Consider the following 16,977-nt stretch of genomic DNA (forward strand, 5'->3'; position numbering starts at 1 on the left):
ATTTCCCTGTATCTCATCAATGATCTGAAATCTCTTCCCTTTCAAAGGTGATTTTAGTTTTGGGAAAAGCCAGAAGTTGCCGGGTGCCAAATCTGGGCTGGAACGGGGCAGAGTCACCTGGGTGACTTGATGTTTTGCCAGAACAGTCTCCATGAGATGTGATTCATGTGTTGTGATGAAGCTGCCAATCACCAGTTTTCCATAGCTGCAGCCTTCCAAAGCATCTGAATAGTTTCCACAGAGGAATGTTCAAACAGTGCAAAATTTGATGCAGATTTGTTGCTCTACTCGCTCAGTCATTTTGAATATGACAGCCACACAGTACACATGCTCACTCAACAGTATCTACTGCCCTCACAGACTAGTACAGTGAAGTCATCTTTGTTCATTCATGAGCATTCCAGCCCACTCTTCTTTGTTGCCAGGTTACATCTATGTTACTGAAACCATTCTCATTATATTAAATAATGGCTGGACTTTTTCTGGACAGACCTCATATTTCGGTGGGGCTGTTTTTTGTTTTTGTTTTTTAACAATTATACTGGGTTATAATTTTTCACACACCATACAATTCACCCATTTAAACTAAATCAGCATTTAAAATATATTCTCAGGGTTATGCAACCATTACTATAGTCTAATTATAGATCATTTTCATTCCCACTGAAAGTAATCCCCTACCCATTAGCAGTCACACCCAATTCCCCTCTCTTTCCAGCCCTAAGCAACCATTACTATTCTGTTTATACAGATTTACCAATTCTGGACATTTCATATAAATACAATCTTACGTGTTCTTTTGTGACTGACTTCTTTCACTTAGCATAATGTTTTCAAGGTTCATGTATGTTGTAGCACTCTTTTCTATTGCTAAATGATATTCTCTATAGGGATATACTACATTTTATTTATCTGTTCATTAGTTGATGGATATTTGGGTTGTTCCCACTTTTTGGCTGTTATGAATAGTGTTGCTATGAACATTTGTGTACAGATTTTTGTGTCAACATATATTATCATTCCTCTGGAGTATATGCATAGGAGTGGAATTGGTGGGCCATGTGGTAACTGTTTTTAACTTTTTCAAGAACTGCCCAACTGTTCTTCAAAAATGCTGCATCATTTCACATTTTCACAAGCAATTTATGAGAGTTCCAATTTCTCCACATCCTTGTTAGCTGTTATTATCTATCTTTTTGAATTTAACTATCCTAGTGGGTATGAAGTGTTATCTTATTATGGTTTTGATTTGCATTTTCCTGATGACTAATGATGTTGAACATATTTTCAGTGCTTTACGCTCTTTTCATTTTTGGAGAAGCTTGTATTCAATTTTTTTGCACATGTTATATGTGTTGTGTTTTTATTGTCGAGTTATAAGAGTTTTTATATATTCTTGGTCTAGGTCCCTTAGCATATATGATTTGCAAATATTTTCTCCCATTCTGTGGATTATCTTTTCACTATGTTGATGGTATCTTTTGTTTGAAGTGTGATAGTTCTTAATTTTAATGAAGTCTAATTTATCAAGTTTTTCTTTTGTTGCTTATAATTTTGGTGCTATATCTAGTAAACGGTTGTATGGGGCTGTTTTGTGAACACTAGGAATTTCTTGGGGTCAGATACCCAATTAGAAGGATAATGTCATGTGTGAAACTAATATAAAGGCCTTACTGGTAAGGACCTGTTCCACAAGGACACTTAATGTTTCTGAATCCACTAGGGTATAAACCTGGAGATGGGTCCTGGTTACTCTTAATTTTTCCAGGAACCAGAAACCTTGCCAACTTGGGTGCAGTTTTATGTTTGACAGAGTTTCAGCTGAACCTTACTGGTTAGCCCATTAGCAGTAGAGACCTTTGGTGGCTGGTCTAATGCTGGGCATGATGAGTTTCCATTTGTAGCAACCAAACCATTCCTGATGCTAGAAAGAGTGGGCAGTAATGGCCAACTGCATTAGCTATCCCCCCCACCCCCTTGCCCTATCTCTGGAGAAGCTGTGCCTTTAGTCTTAAAAATATCATGCCACAAGGGCTCAGCAACCAGAGGCAATGCAGCACCTCCCAGATGCCTTACTTGAAGTGCATCCTGATTGTGTATTACTACCTCTCCTGTAGTAAGAATCCCTTGGCTGACTGGCTTCCCCCAGCCCCCAAAGGTGTAATTGGTTGATATTGGTATCCAGATCCTCAAAGAATGGGCTATACAGCTTACCTTGTGGCCACGATTTTGTTTAATCCCTTAGCGCAATGGTCACTGAGTTGCCTGAATGGGCTTTCCCTGATGAATGGGGAGCAGTAGGAGCCAACTGTAAGGTAAGGGATAAAGGGCAGAGTCTTAGGATAGAATGCAGAGCAAGTGGGTAGTTTGGTTCTTCAGTTTGTTTTTTTGAAGTTTAATTTTGTTTTTTAAAGGTGAGTAGTGTATGTGTTAGTAGAAGGCCCAACCGTTTCTCATATTTATATAGGGCATACACAGCATGCTATAAATTCCAGGAGGTCCATGTTTACTTAAGGCGTGGACTGGCTTCTAGGATGACAGTAGTTTTAGAAGTGTACAGCAGTAGTGGCATAAGAGTGACAGTTGTTCAGAAAATGGTCATTTGGATTGACATGTGCAGGGAGTTTTCTGCTGGCTCTGTAATGTTGTCTTCATGGTATGTAGTGTTTAGAGGACTCCCCTGAACAAAAGCTTCTCTTTGTTCAATGGCCAAATAGAAAATAAACCTGGCGAGTTTTGAGCATAGTTCTACGAAGCAGGAATCAAAATGTGGAGTCACTGATGAAGATTAAGGAATCGATTAGTCTGTGAATGTGAATTATATTTTTTGGTGAAGTAGGTGGTGTTGGTGCATTGAGATAGAGGCAGCCATTTCTGTGGTAAAGTCCATTCTGAGGGTTTCCCAGGGCTCTTCATGGGTGAGAAGTGACTGGAATCATTCCTCAGTCTTGTTGGGCCTTCCCTTTACCTGAATGCAAGGAAAAAGGAAAACAGGTGTGGATTTATGCTAGTGTTACATATCAGAGCTACAGTGAGGGGAGGCCCATGAAGAATGGTAAAGCTTTCTAATCCAGTAATCCAGTGAAATGATTTTCAGAAAATTCTGAAGAATAAAAGAATGAAACTATTTAGATATTTGCAAGGGCTTTTATTCAAATTCCATTTTGAAAGACAAAAATGATCAAATTCTGAGAAAGGTTGTAAATTCTCTCTGGATATGCTCCAATATCATCTATCTTAAACAATTGAAGAGTAGTAATGATTAGTGACAGATTTACCATCTATTTTATCTCCCCTGGTTGGTTTTAGCTGCATGATCCCAGGGCCTGTTTCTCTGTCTGTTTCTGAATCAATGATTCATTAAGAGCTTATTCCAGAGAAGGTGCTAATATCTCATTTTAAAAATAAAATAACACTTCTCTTTTTAAGATTACAGAAATGATAACTATTGTGCAAACATATTCAGCCTTGAGTAATTCTACCATAGAGGGAATAGATATAATGGCAATAAAATTTAAAAATATATATCGCGGGGTTAAGAAAAAGCAGTATGACATTCTGGATCCAAGAAGGACAGAGTTTGACACAGATTTCTTAGAGTTCATGTCAAAAATCAATGCATTAGAGGTAAGTAACTATATATACTTTCACTTTAGTAAAGCTGAAATGTAATCAATAATACTAGAATTCACATATTCACATTTATTATGTCACTCTTGCAAGTGGATCAGAAATATTTGCTAGCATGATTAAGTTTTTAACTAATCCACAAAATATTTCTCACCTTTTAAAAAATGGAAAACGGGCATTTTCAACAAAAGATGTCAGTGAGAAACCAGAAGCCCAAAGGATTATTGTAGTTAGGGTTCATTTTTTGTTTACATTAAAATTTGTGTTTGATTTTTGTTGTGCCCAGGAGCCAATGTCATTTTTCCAGTCTGAGGAAAAATGTGTCATTCTTATTCTCTGTGTTAAGTGTGAAAAGATTTGAGGACAGAGTTGGAAGGTGGATCCCTCTCCCCTTGACCCTGCACTTTATGGCCACATTTTCTCTGTAGCTTAGAGGACAGCTCTGAAGGGGCCCTCATCCTGTTTGTCATAGCCTCAGGAGCACCAGAGGGATTAAGGGTAGTTAAAACATATATCTGGTGAGGTTGTGCCATATTTCTCACTCACCTTCGGGTTGTATATGACCTCAGTTACTCTCATACTGAAAACTACTGTAAACCCAGGTAACCCACAGAAAGGTCCCCTCTTTGCTACACAATGTCCTGGAGACAGAGGGAAAGACAAGAATATACTTTGTTCACTTTCTTAGTCTACAATTCTTAAAAAAACTATATTACATGTAGTCTGGGCAATATAAAAAGAAAGATCCTAAAATTCTAACATCACTTTTTCTTTTTGACATAGATTTCCTTTTAGTTTTAAAAGTGAGACTCTGATATTAAGATACATTTTGGTTTTTACTTTCAGTGTTTGGCTAGGTGGGCAGGGTGGAGTTTGCTTCTAAAATGCTTTGTGAGTTATATCTTTATGGTGATGGGAATTTGTGGATTTTTAAAGAAAAACTTATTGCTGAAATTATTTTTATGATTGCTTAATAAAGGTTATATGTTGTAAAGCTTTACTGTGGTCTTAGATACAAATTTTAGCTTTTTAATATTTTGAAAGAAGTGTCAATGTTTTAACTTTCTTTCTCTTCCCAATGTTGAGTAACATTGTGTTTTAGATTAGTAAACCACAACAGTATAATCTGTAAGTGAAAGAAATTTGCAAAGGGTGCTTTAGTTCCATTGGTTGGGTACCAGGAGTTTGGAATTCACTGCTTGGGATGGTGGGGGTCTCAGAAGAATATTTTCTTCTTGTTTCTCCTTAGCATGGCAAAGAGTTTCTGAGAGCAGTAGTTTTGGAAAGTGACACCTGTTGACTCTGGGTGTTTATAGTGTCATAACATTGCTCTACCAATATGCTTAGAAATTCTAAAAACACCAAAGAAATATGCTTGGTAAGGGACACTCACTGCTTTCATAAATTCTGTAGCTCAGTAATTTCCAATAAATAACAAGTGACAAATGCAAACCATATATGCAATTATAATTTTCTAATAGCCATAGGAATAAGAGTTAAAAGCAGCAGATAAAATTAATTTTAATAATATATTTTCTTCAACCCAATATATACCAAATATTATCATTTTGACATATCATCAATATAAGAATCACAGAGATATTTTACATCCCTTTTTTGTACTAAGTCTTTGAAATCTAGTGTGTATTTTATACTTACAGCATATCTCACTTCCAGGTAGTGACATTTCAAGTGTTAAGTAGCCACTTGTGCAGTTTTAGATACTTAGATGGTGGGTGTGTTGAAGGCTCTTCTGATTCTGTAGGAAAATCATTAATTATTGTTAAATTAAACTAATCTCTTAATGTCAAAAATAATTAAGTATCAATATTTTATTTTAGATACAAATACAGGCATTTATGAACAGTACTTTTGGAAAAATCTTATCTTCCCAGCAGGCCCTTCAGCTGCTTCAAAGGTATTTATAATCATTAAGCACTATAATTTCTAGTTGGGATAACTTTATATCTGAAAATACAATTTCAAATAAGATGTTGTTGGAAATTTCTTCTAGGTAAACTTATAAACTCATAACATTACTCTTTTAATTACCATGAAACAGAATGGTAAAAATTTGAAATATGATATTTTTCATTGCATTTTTGTAGCATAAGGTCTTTCAATAAGAAAACCAAATATTTTATGTTTTTCCCCCGGTATATAATATATTTGAGGTTAATTTCATAGGTGTTATTGGAAAGGGAACAAATAATGTTTAATTATGCTTACTGAAAGGATTTCTAAAAGTGAAATTAAGAGTGGCAGAGCTCCAAACTCCCATTTTCCCTCATGAGTGCTCCCGCAGTTCCTTTCCCTCCGTTCCTGACAACAGTGTCCCCCCACCCCCAAAGGGCAGGAAATCCTGGATTAGAGAGGGACAGAGGGATGAGCTGGATGAGGGGCTGTTCTCTTCCAGCTCAGGGAGGGTTCCTGATGACCCATGTTAGGGGCCCAGATTTGCTATAGTTCCATGTCTCTCTAATGGTGGATAATACCAGTGATACCTTACCTTATGAGGCCATCATAAGCGTCAAAACAGATAAAGTGATTTGACTAGTAACCGTACTGTACAGACAAATGGCAGGTACCATTTTCTTGGTAATGTCTCTCTCTTTCTGTTGTCACTTCTCTCTCTTTCTAACCTATAATGTGCTGGTGTTAACTTACTTTATTATCAGAATGTTCTGGTTCTAGTACTTCCTGTGCATTACTTAGTCTCTAAGTGGAAGTGATATTTGGCTGACAAAATCATTATTATTATTTATGGCCATTTGGAATCACGTGAGCATTAATATTGGCAGAGGGACAGTCAGTGTGTGCCTCTCCATCTTTGCCAAGCCAACTCCCCACTCATCTTTTTAATCTGTTTAATGTCATTGTCTCAGGGAAGTCCTTCTTAACTTGCCAGGCTTGTCTGGGTTATCCATTAATATGTATTCCTGGCACCCTTGTAATTACAATAATTATTTATGTAGCCCTTGACTGATGATCTCCCTTTTCCATAAGATAACATAGGCTCCAAGAGAGCTGGAACCACACCAGTCTTGTTCATCACTGTATCCCTAGGAAATGTATGAGGCCCTGTATGAATATTTGTCAAATGAGTAAATGAATGGGTTTTTAGGGCTGCAGCAATTTTTAAGTTGTTTCTCATTTACTTTTTAATTATTCACTTTCAATTACTTTTAGATTCCAGAAACTGAATATTCCCTGTCTTCAATTAGAAATAAATCACACAATTGAGTGTATTCTTCAGTGTTATGTGGCTGAACTTGAAGCTATTAAGAAGGCTAGTATCATTTTTATAACTAGAATGTTACTTTAGTACAAAACAGAGGTATTCCAAAAGTATTTGCCATCATTATTATATTGTGCTAAGCTTTTCAGGAGCAATCCTTTCACTGCTACATACCTCTGATGCTCCCCTCTCTATGTGGGCAGGTGCTGGCAGTGTATGTCATGGGACAGCTGCATTCATGGTCCTGTGCTCTTGAGAACTGTCTTTGCATGACAGCATTCATGTATGCATAGGAAAGCCCCTTTAAGCTAATATTTTTGTGTATAGAAATATGGGCTCTGGAGACTATTATGACATGTAATGTAACAATGTGCTCCCTCTTTTGAATACCTCCTTAAAATTTGAGATAAAGGGCAGAAAAATATATACACATAAGGGGAAATAAAAGTTAAGAGATAATTAAGTGTCATATATTATAAATATCATAATCTCCAAACATTAGGTTATAATCTCTGAAAGGCACGTATATATTTATTGGCTATTTCCTTGGTATAAAACATGGGAATAATGGTAAAATATCAGTACAGATATAGCTTTACATTTTTTGCCTTTTTCATCACATTGAATTTCAGACATTAATATCAGATCTTTAATTACAGCTTTATCATTCTCAAAAAGATGACCCCCCTCTGGCTCGCAACATGCCCCCAATAGCAGGAAAAATACTTTGGGTGAGGCAGCTGTATCGCCGGATAAGTGAGCCCATCAACTATTTCTTTGTAAGCCAATAGTTAATTTTACAGTATGTGGATTACAGTGGTTTTTAATATAAGAAATATATTTTATCCTCTAATATTTATGTCTAAGAAAGTAGTTAGAGCTAATTATTTTACTGGGTGGAGAAAATTTAGTTTATAAATGTGCTTAGTTTATAAATATGCTTGAGAGACACTAAGTCAATTCTTTCATATTTGGTAGATAAGCCCATTTAATTATCTCTAATGGGGTGAATCTTAAACTTTATGGCTTTTAACATAGGACACTTTGAGGACAATAAAATACAGACCAAATGCTGAGGTTACTTCTATGTGTGGACGTGTAAGGGTCACTGGTAAATGTTAGTGAAGGTGAAGACATGCTCCGTCTATTCCTGTATGAAGACCTGAGATTTAGAGCAGGGAACGGTAAAGTACATTCATTCTCTGTCTTCTTAAGAATATTTGATTTCTGAAACACAGCAGGATACTCTTAGACCCTGTTGGCATTCTGAAATTGCCACTTTGTCTTCTGTTTTGGGGTTTTTGTTTGTTTGTTTGTTTGCTTTGTTTTTTAAAGAGACAGAGTAACAAAGTGGAGACAGTCAGCTTGGTTTTGTTTGTTATGTCTAAATTCAGAGCAAAATACTACCAAACAATAGTGTTGCAAGTAACATTATTACTTACGCATTATTAAATATTAAGTTTTTGTCGTTTGTTTGGCTACTATCATTTATTTTATTGTTTTCACTAAAATGCAAGCCTTACTCAAGATGGGGATGGGGACTCGATTGCTGATTGACTCAAACGTGGCAGAGCAGAGCGCCCTGTTTTTGACATATGTAAATCAAAACATAAAACTTTTAGTCATTTACATTAAAATTTTTGCTTTTTGTTCTTTGATATAGGGTTACTGTTTTTGGTGCTCGGATTTAGGAATTTCCACTGATATCCACACTTCAAAGAAAATCAGTCCATCGTATCTTGTCCAGAAAAGTGGGGAGAGAACAGAGTTGGGGAGACTCTTCAGTGCCTTGGGCTGCTGCAGGGCTAGAGGCCTTTCTTATTATAGCTTTTGTTTCTTTCTCCAGTTTTCCCGTTCTACTGATAATATTTCCCTACTTCCATCTCTAGCTTGTATAGCCTTCTTTATCTCCGTTTTACTTTGATGAAAATCTAAATGGGTAGCATAATTATTTGATGCCATTTTAAATACAAACAGCTTTATGATTTGGATGAAAACCAGCAGCAGTGTTTTAAAATAAATTTTTCTTTTTCCCCTAAAAACAGAAAAACTCAGACATTTTGTCAAGTGTGGAAGGTAAAGCTGTCATTCGTCAGTATAACAAAATTTCCTACGTCCTGGTGGAATTTGAGGTGGTCTATCATACAGCCTGGGTCCAGGAGATCTCCCAGTTACAGTATGGTGTGTATGAGGCCATGCGGGGGTGCTACGAAGGGGGTGTTAGGTGATTCTGAACGAGTTCATGGTTCTAGAGAAGTTTTACATCCCTTTTATATAATCTTATGATGATTACATTTAGATTTGGGGATGATACAATTATTTATTTCTCTATAGTTAATAATATTCTGATTTTATGTGCAAAAATTGTCATGACTTTAAAGTTGATACACTTAGATTATGACTTTCTCCTGAAAAACAGTATTTAAAAGTAAGTATCAAGAGTCTTTATAGATATTTCTCCATAAATTTAGGAAATTTTTCATATTTAGTTTTATCACGTTATAGATTCAAATCTCAGTCCCAGTCAGGGGGAAAGAACTGCAGCTTGCTTGTTTGCTTCCTCCCTCTCCCCCTCCCTCCTTTTTTTCTTCTCACCTTTCTCTTCCTACCTCTTCTCTTGCTCCCTCCCTCCCTTTCTTTTTTTTTTTCTATAACAGTTTAACCTCAGTTTTGAGCTCCAGTAAATTCAGAGGAGTAGGGCTGAGTCCGAGTCCCTCTGAGGGGCGCTGAGGCGCTGGGCAGAGTGAAATGTGAGGCAGGAGACGGGTGGCGGTAAGCCACCATGCCTCTATGCCGACCCCGCCTGGGGCGTTGTTCCTGCGTGGGCTCAGTCGCTGGCCCTGCTTTGTCTCACCTGAACCTTAAGCTCTTATCCACACCTTGGTGTTACCCTGTGTTTCCTGGTAGAAAACTTTCCTCCTCCCGCCCCAGGACCTCCACTTGAGCGGAGCACAGAACTGCAGGCACAGGAAGCACGGGCGTGACAGTGAGAGGGCCACTCCTACTTCTGTCTCTTGGCTGCAAACCTCCATGTTTTAGCTGTTGGGGACACAGCATATCCACAGGCTGTTGATTCTCTGCACACCTGGAGGACAGGTCCCAGCCCCACAGCGTGTCTTCCCCAACTGGCACCTAACTGAAACCTTTAATAGGCCTCTTCTGTCAGGCCAGCTGTTTCTGGGACATGCGAGTGGCAGGACCCTGTGGATCCGAATGCAAGCCTGCTAATGGAGCAACACCCTCCAGGAGCTTAAAATTCACATTATGGAAAAAGGCAAAAGAGAATTTTTAACAACTGGAACAGGGTGCATGTATTATTTAGCTTCTACAGTACCCTGCGCTTTCCTACTTTCCCCCCCTCTTACCTGCGCATATTCTAAAACAAGTTCAACAGTCACCTGTTCTGTAAAGCCCTTCCTTATTCTTCCTGGCAGAAAATAATGTCCTCCTTCTGTAGAGTCCTCCACACACTATCTGTAACTCTTTCTCAGAACACTTACTGCTTTTTAGATCTGTCTTATCTCCCCACACATTCCAAGGATACTCTCTATGTCAGTTTCATCCTTGTAGCCTTTAAATAACAGTGATAGCTAACATTTATATACTGCATACCATGTACCAGTCTTTGTCTAAGTACTTTACACATACAACTGCCTTTAATCCTCATGGCAACCCTATGAGAAAATATTATCTTCATCTTACAGATGAGGAAACTGAGGCACTGAGAAACCAGTTAAGTGACTTGCTCAAGATCACACAGCTTGGAAGTGGCAGGGCCAGGATTCAAATCTGCCTTTCATGTGAACACAGGCTAATGGGCATGAATCGCTCTGGAAGGCTTTTTGTTGTTACAGTGATGTGATGATATTTAACTATATAGGAACTTGGAACAATAATTGGAGACCTAGTATTAACTCTAATGTTTCTCTGATAATGATTCACATGGAATGAATGTTCACTCAGTCTGGGAGAGGACTTTCTGGGTGTCATTATTGTTAATGGTCTTACTGACCATTTTGTCCTTTCAAGAAAGCTTAATACAGCCTTAAGGAAGACAGATTTTATTAAATGAATGTTCATATGTTAATTTGGACTTTACTTGGGAGTATAAATGATTTCTAGCCTCATTTTTAAAAGATTCCAAATGAATTGGGTAAAATTTTTAATTGAACTTCTCATGAAACTAGCATCAGTAAGAACCATATCAAGACTAATTTTATATGAGTAAAAGTCCACTAAGAAGGGATATACAGACTATTTTATTTAAATATTTGTTGCAGCCACATTCTGTGCAGTAATGTGAGGTTTGGAAGATCCAAGTTAGTAGTGTTTGTTAGTATAAGTCGTAATTCAAGCTAACGCATACTTGTTTATAGGTGTGCTATTACTATTTGTTATGCTACAATAACAAATAATCTAAGGCTACTTACTCTGCATGAATCACAGGGATTCATAATAAAAAGAATATCTTAAAATGTCTATTTATATTATGTTCATGCAGCATGGAAAAGGGTTTGAAATCTATGAAGCATGTTCATATTTTTGTAGTTGTGCACATCTTCCAGTTCTCTCCTAGGGGTTAAATCACCATCTATGAAAATTAACTAACATTGTATTACAGCTCACTTAGCCCCACTCAGAAAAGTATTGTAGCCCACAGCACAAGGGCTGTCTATTCTTGGTCCATTTTTCTCTTTCTTGATCTGATTTTATGGCCTTATAGAGACTCTACATTTATCTATCTAAGTCTTGAGCATCGACTGCATGTCGGGTACTGAGCTTTAGAATCTGGGGTGCCCAAAACTGTTGTTCTAAATCTAGGGAAGTTAGTAGTCCAGCGGGGAAGAGAGGCATGTAAAACAGCAGGAAGCAGAAAAGAAGTCCCAAATTACTAAAGTCAAGAATTGTTTATTTGTAGCTCTACAAGCCACACTTTTTGTGCGACATCCAGAATCAGGGAAGTTGCTAGTTAATTTTGATCCCAAAATTCTGGAAGTTGTCCGGGAAACGAAGTGCATGATAAAAATGAAGCTGGATGTTCCGGAACAGGCAAAGAGATTGCTAAAATTGGAAAGTAAATTGAAAGCAGACAAATTGCATTTGCAGGTAAGATAAATTATATTTTCTAATAATTTTTGAAGTAGTTCTTTTTCTTTTTGGAAATAATATATCAATGTAATTGTGCTGACATGGCTTCGTGGGGAAATTTGTTACTATGTTCATTCTTTATATATATATTTCAGCTTTATTGAGATTGACAGATAAAATTGCAAGATATTTAACATGTACATCGTGATAGTTTGATACACATATACATTGTGAAAAGATTCCTCCCATTTAGTTTTTTTGGGGGTGATGAGAACATTTAAGTTCTACTCTCTAAGCAAATTTCAATTATATGATACAATGTTGTCAACTATAGTCACCATGTTATACAGTAAACCTTCAGACCTTATTTGTCTTTTATTTATTTATTTTTTTAGTTGGATTTTGTTTTTATTTTTTAGATTCAGTTGTTGATAGTTGTGAGTTGGTTGTCATTTTAATGTTCATAATTTTGATCTTCTTTTTCTTAAGTAAGTCCCTTTGACATTTCATATAATAGTAGGTTGGTGATAATGAGTTCCTTATGCTTTACCTTGTCTGGGAATCATTTCATCTGCCCTACAATTCTAAATTATAGCTTTGCTGGATAGAGTAATCTTGGTTGTAAGTTCTTGCTTTTCATCATCTTGAATACTTCTTGCCAGTCCCTTCTTGCCTGCAAAGTTTCTTTTGAGAGATCAGCTGAAAGTCTTATAGACACCCCTCTGTAGGTAACTCTCTGCTTTTCTCTTGCTGCTTTTAAGAGTCTCTCTTTACCTTGAAATGTGGCATTTTAATAATGATGTGTTTTGGTGTAGTCCTCTTTGGGTCTAGCTTGTTTGGGACTTTCTGTGCTTCCTGAACTTCTATGTCTATTTCCTTCACCAAATTTGGGGAGTTTTCCTTCATTATTTTTTCATGTAAAGTTTTCAATTTCATGCTCTTCCTCTTCTCCTTCTGGCACTCCTGTGATTCAGATGTTTGCACATTTAAAGTTGTCCCAGAGGTTCCTAAACTGCTCCTCATTTTTTTCAATTCTTGTTTCCTCATTCTGTACTGGTTGACTGTTATTTTCTTCCTTATGTTCCAAGTCATTAACTTGAACCCCAGTTTCCCTCCCTTCACCACTGGTTTTATGCGGATTTTCCTTTGTTTCATTTAGCATAGCTTTCGCTTCTTCCCTTATGTATTTGCCATACTTAAGGATATCTGTCAAGTCTGCAAGCACTTTATCACCAGTGTTTTGAACTCTGTGTATGTTAGGTTGACTATCTCCTCATTTGTTAGGTTGGCTATCTTCTCATCACTTAGTTCTCCCACTGGAACCTTGATCTGTCCCCTCTTTTGGGCCGTATTTCTCTGTCTCCTCATCTTGACAGGCTCCTGTGTTTGTTTGCCTCTGTATCTTATATAGAGCTGTCACACCTGCTATGTTGTAAGGGGTGGAACCATAGGTATTCATCAGTACAGGGCCACCTGTTACACCACATTGTGGTGCTGTGTGTGGAGGAAAGGTCTGATAGATCAGCAGTTTCTTCCTCTGTGCCCACACCCACTGGTTTGCATAGTCAGAAGCAATGAGGCTTGATTTTCTCCAGCGCTGGGACCATGAGCTGTATGGTCTGGTCTGGTGCTGGGAGCACTCCCCAGGTGTCCCTCCTGACTTTTTAAAACGTGTGACTGCGCTTTCCACCAGCCTGCCACCGCCGCCGGTGCTGCTGCCACCACACCGCCTCCTCTCCACCCCGGCTCTGCCCCTCATACCTGTCTGGATGAGTATTTCTTCTTATATCTTTGTTTGTTGGACTTCCATGCAGCTCAACTTTCTGGAACTTCTGGTTGCCTCTAGTTTTGAGGTAGCTGTACATATTCGTTTTTAGTTGTGGAGGGAGGCACAACATGTCTGTCTAGGCCTCCATCTTGGCCAGAAGTCCCAGAACTTATTTGTCTTATAGTTGAAAGCTTTAATCCACACATTAGTTTTGTGTGGGTGGGTTTGCAGATGTTCTAGGACTGTGGGGGCTCTCTGAACAAACAGGCTCTGCTGAGAGATGGGCTGAGTCTTTCACTGCCCCGACCCCCACTGGTTTGCACAATAAGAAACAATGAGGCTTTATTTTCCCTGCCTCTAGAACTGTGAGCTGTGCAGTCTGGTCTGGTTCTGGGATTGCTCCCCAGGTGTCCCTCCAGGCTTTTATAATGTGTGGCTGCACTTTCTGCCTGCCTTGTTGCTGCTGTCACCACACTGTGTTCTCTCCGCCCCTCCTGTCTACCTGAATGAGTATTTCTTCTTTATGTATGTTTATTGGACTTTCATGCAGTTTGATTTTCAGGTAGTTCTTGTTGTTTTTAGTTTTGAAGTAGTTGTATTCCTTTTTGTGGTTGTGAGGGAGGCAAAGCATGTCTACCTATGCCTCCATCTTGGCTGGAAGTCTCTGCTCATGTTTTAAATGAATTTTTATTTTTATTTTTTGCTATTGAGTTTTGTGAGTTCTTTATACATTTTGGATATTAACTTCTTATCAGATATGTGGTTTGCAAATATATTTCCCCATTTTATAGGCTGTCTTTTCATTTCGTCGATGACTTCCTTTGCTGCAGAAGCTTTTTCGTTTGGTATAGTTGCCACTTACTTATTTTTGCTTTTGTTGCATATGCTTTTGTTGTTAAATTTAAAAAAAATCATTGCTAAGACTGATGTCAAGGAACTTCCTGTATTTTCTTCTAGGAGTTTTATAGTTTCAGGTCTCAAATTTAAATCTTTAATCTGCTTTGAGTTGCTTTTAATGTATGGTATAAGATAGGTATCCAATTTCATTCTTTTGCATGTGGCTGTCCTGTTTTTCTAACACATTTATTGAAGAGACCATCCTTTCCCCATTGTATATTTTGGCTCCTTTGTATATTCTTGTTCCTCTGTAAATTAATTGGCCATATATGCATGTGTTTATTTCTGGGCTCTCTATTTTGCTCCGTTGCTGATTCTTGATAGAATTAAAATACTGACTTGTGAACAAAAGGAAGTATTGGAGTTGGAAAGTGAAAACATTATCACAAATCAGATTTAGACTTCTGGATAGTAACCATGATGCATAAGAATTTTTAAACATATTCTTAATATTATACTTTTATAGGTCAAGTGCATTATATCTTATAATATGTTTAATTCTAAGGATACTAGTAAGATATACCTTCACCTGGCAACCACTAAGTCTACTTTTTATCTCTACAGATTTGCCCAGTTTGGACATTTGAGACTGGCTCCTTTAACCTAGCATTATGTTTTCAAAGTTTATTTATATTGTTTCATGTATTAGTACTTCATTTATTTTTATGGCCGAATAATATTCTATTGTGTAGTTATACCACATTTTAGTTATCCATTCATCAGTTGATGGATGCTTGAGCTGTTTTCACTTTTTGACTATATTAATAATGCTGATGTGAACATTTGTATATAAGCTTTTTGGGGACATATATTTTTTTATTCTCTAGGGCAGCAATTTTCAACCTTCTTCATCTCATGGCACAGATAAAGTAATTACTAAAATTCTTCAGCACACCAAAAATATATATTTTTGCCTATCTGATAAAAAACCTATAATTTTGATTCATGGCTATTGTTGTGTTGGCTGTTGTCATTTTTTAATTTGACAATCTAAGGGAAAAGAGGTCAGTGCACCTGACTAAATAGTCAGGTATTTCATGTTTTACAAATTTTTGAGGCACACTGGTTCAAAATCACTGCTCTAGGTGGGAAACCTAAGAGTGGAATTGCTGGGTTTCAGTAACTTGGTAACTCTGTTTAACATTTTTAATAATGGATACACTTTTTCAAAGAGACTACATTATTTTATATGCCTATCAGCAATGTGTGAGGGTTTCAATTTGTCCGCATCCTTGTCAAAACTTGTTACCATCTTGATCATGACTTGGATGTAAAGTAGCATGTCACTGTGGATTTGATTTGCATCTTTCCATGTTAAGCATCTTTTCATGTGCATATTGCCCATTTGTAGATCTTTGGGGGAATGTCTATTCAAATCCTTTGCCCATATCTTAACTGAGTTATTTGCCTTTTTATTACTGAGTTGTAAGCAAGATCTGTCCAGAAAAAGTCCAGCCATTGTTAATATAACAAGAATAGTTTGCATGACATTGACATAACTTGGCAGTCAAGGAAAGTGTATTAGAATACACATGCGTGAACAATGGTGGCTTCACTGTACTAGTCAGTAGGTGCAATAGATGCCGTTGAGTGAGCATGAGTACTGTGTGGCCATCATATTCAAAATGACTGATAGAGTAAAGCAATAAATCTGCATCAAATTTTGCATTAAGCTTGAACATTCCTCCATGGAAACTATTCGGATGACTCAGAAGGCCGCAGCTGTGGGCAACTGGTGATTGGCAGCTTCATCACAACAATGCGCCTACTGCATCACATCTCATGCAGTTTTTTGGTGAAACATCAAATCACCCAGGTGACTCAGCTCCCCTACAGCCCAGATTTGGCACCCTGTGACTTCTGGCTTTTCCCAAAACTAAAATCACTTTTGAAAGGGAGGAGATTTCAGACCATCGATGAGATTTAGGAAAATACAACGGGGCAGCTGATGGCAATTGGGAGAACTGTGTGAGGTCCCAAGGTGGCTACTTTGAAGGGGACTGGGGTATCATTGTCCTATGTATAATGTTTCTTGTATCTTTTACCTTCTTCAATAAATGTCTCTATTTTTCATATACATGGTTAGATACCTTCTGGACAGACCTCATATTCTAGATACAAATACCTTACCAGGTAAATGATTTGGAAGTATTTTCTCCTATTCTGTGGGTTTTCTTTTCATTTTCTTGATAGTGTCCTTTGAAGCACGTTTTTAATTTTGGTGAAGTTCAGTTTATTTATTTTTCTTTTGTCTCTTGTGTTTTTAGTGTTAGATCTAAGAAATCTTTCCTATTGCATGGTCATGAAGATTTATGCACTTGCTTTCTCCTAAGAGTTTAATAAGTTTAGCTTATAT

General features: G+C 37.4%; 1 protein-coding gene across 1 annotated transcript in view; it reads left to right on the plus strand.

Annotated features, from left to right (window-relative positions):
- Window positions 1-16,977, plus strand: part of DNAH8 (dynein axonemal heavy chain 8) — a 273,301-nt gene that overhangs the window by 29,616 nt on the left and 226,708 nt on the right. The window contains exons 9-14 of the mRNA XM_090280432.1: window positions 3,430-3,627; window positions 5,472-5,548; window positions 6,820-6,919; window positions 7,528-7,647; window positions 8,914-9,049; window positions 11,787-11,974. Of these exons, the coding sequence (XP_090136558.1) occupies window positions 3,430-3,627; window positions 5,472-5,548; window positions 6,820-6,919; window positions 7,528-7,647; window positions 8,914-9,049; window positions 11,787-11,974 (819 nt within the window). The remainder of the gene's footprint in view (window positions 1-3,429; window positions 3,628-5,471; window positions 5,549-6,819; window positions 6,920-7,527; window positions 7,648-8,913; window positions 9,050-11,786; window positions 11,975-16,977) is intronic.

This window comes from Furipterus horrens, unplaced genomic scaffold (assembly GCF_987537825.1).
Source record: "Furipterus horrens unplaced genomic scaffold, mFurHor1.1.pri manual_scaffold_6, whole genome shotgun sequence".
In the NCBI taxonomy this organism is placed as follows: domain Eukaryota; kingdom Metazoa; phylum Chordata; class Mammalia; order Chiroptera; family Furipteridae; genus Furipterus; species Furipterus horrens.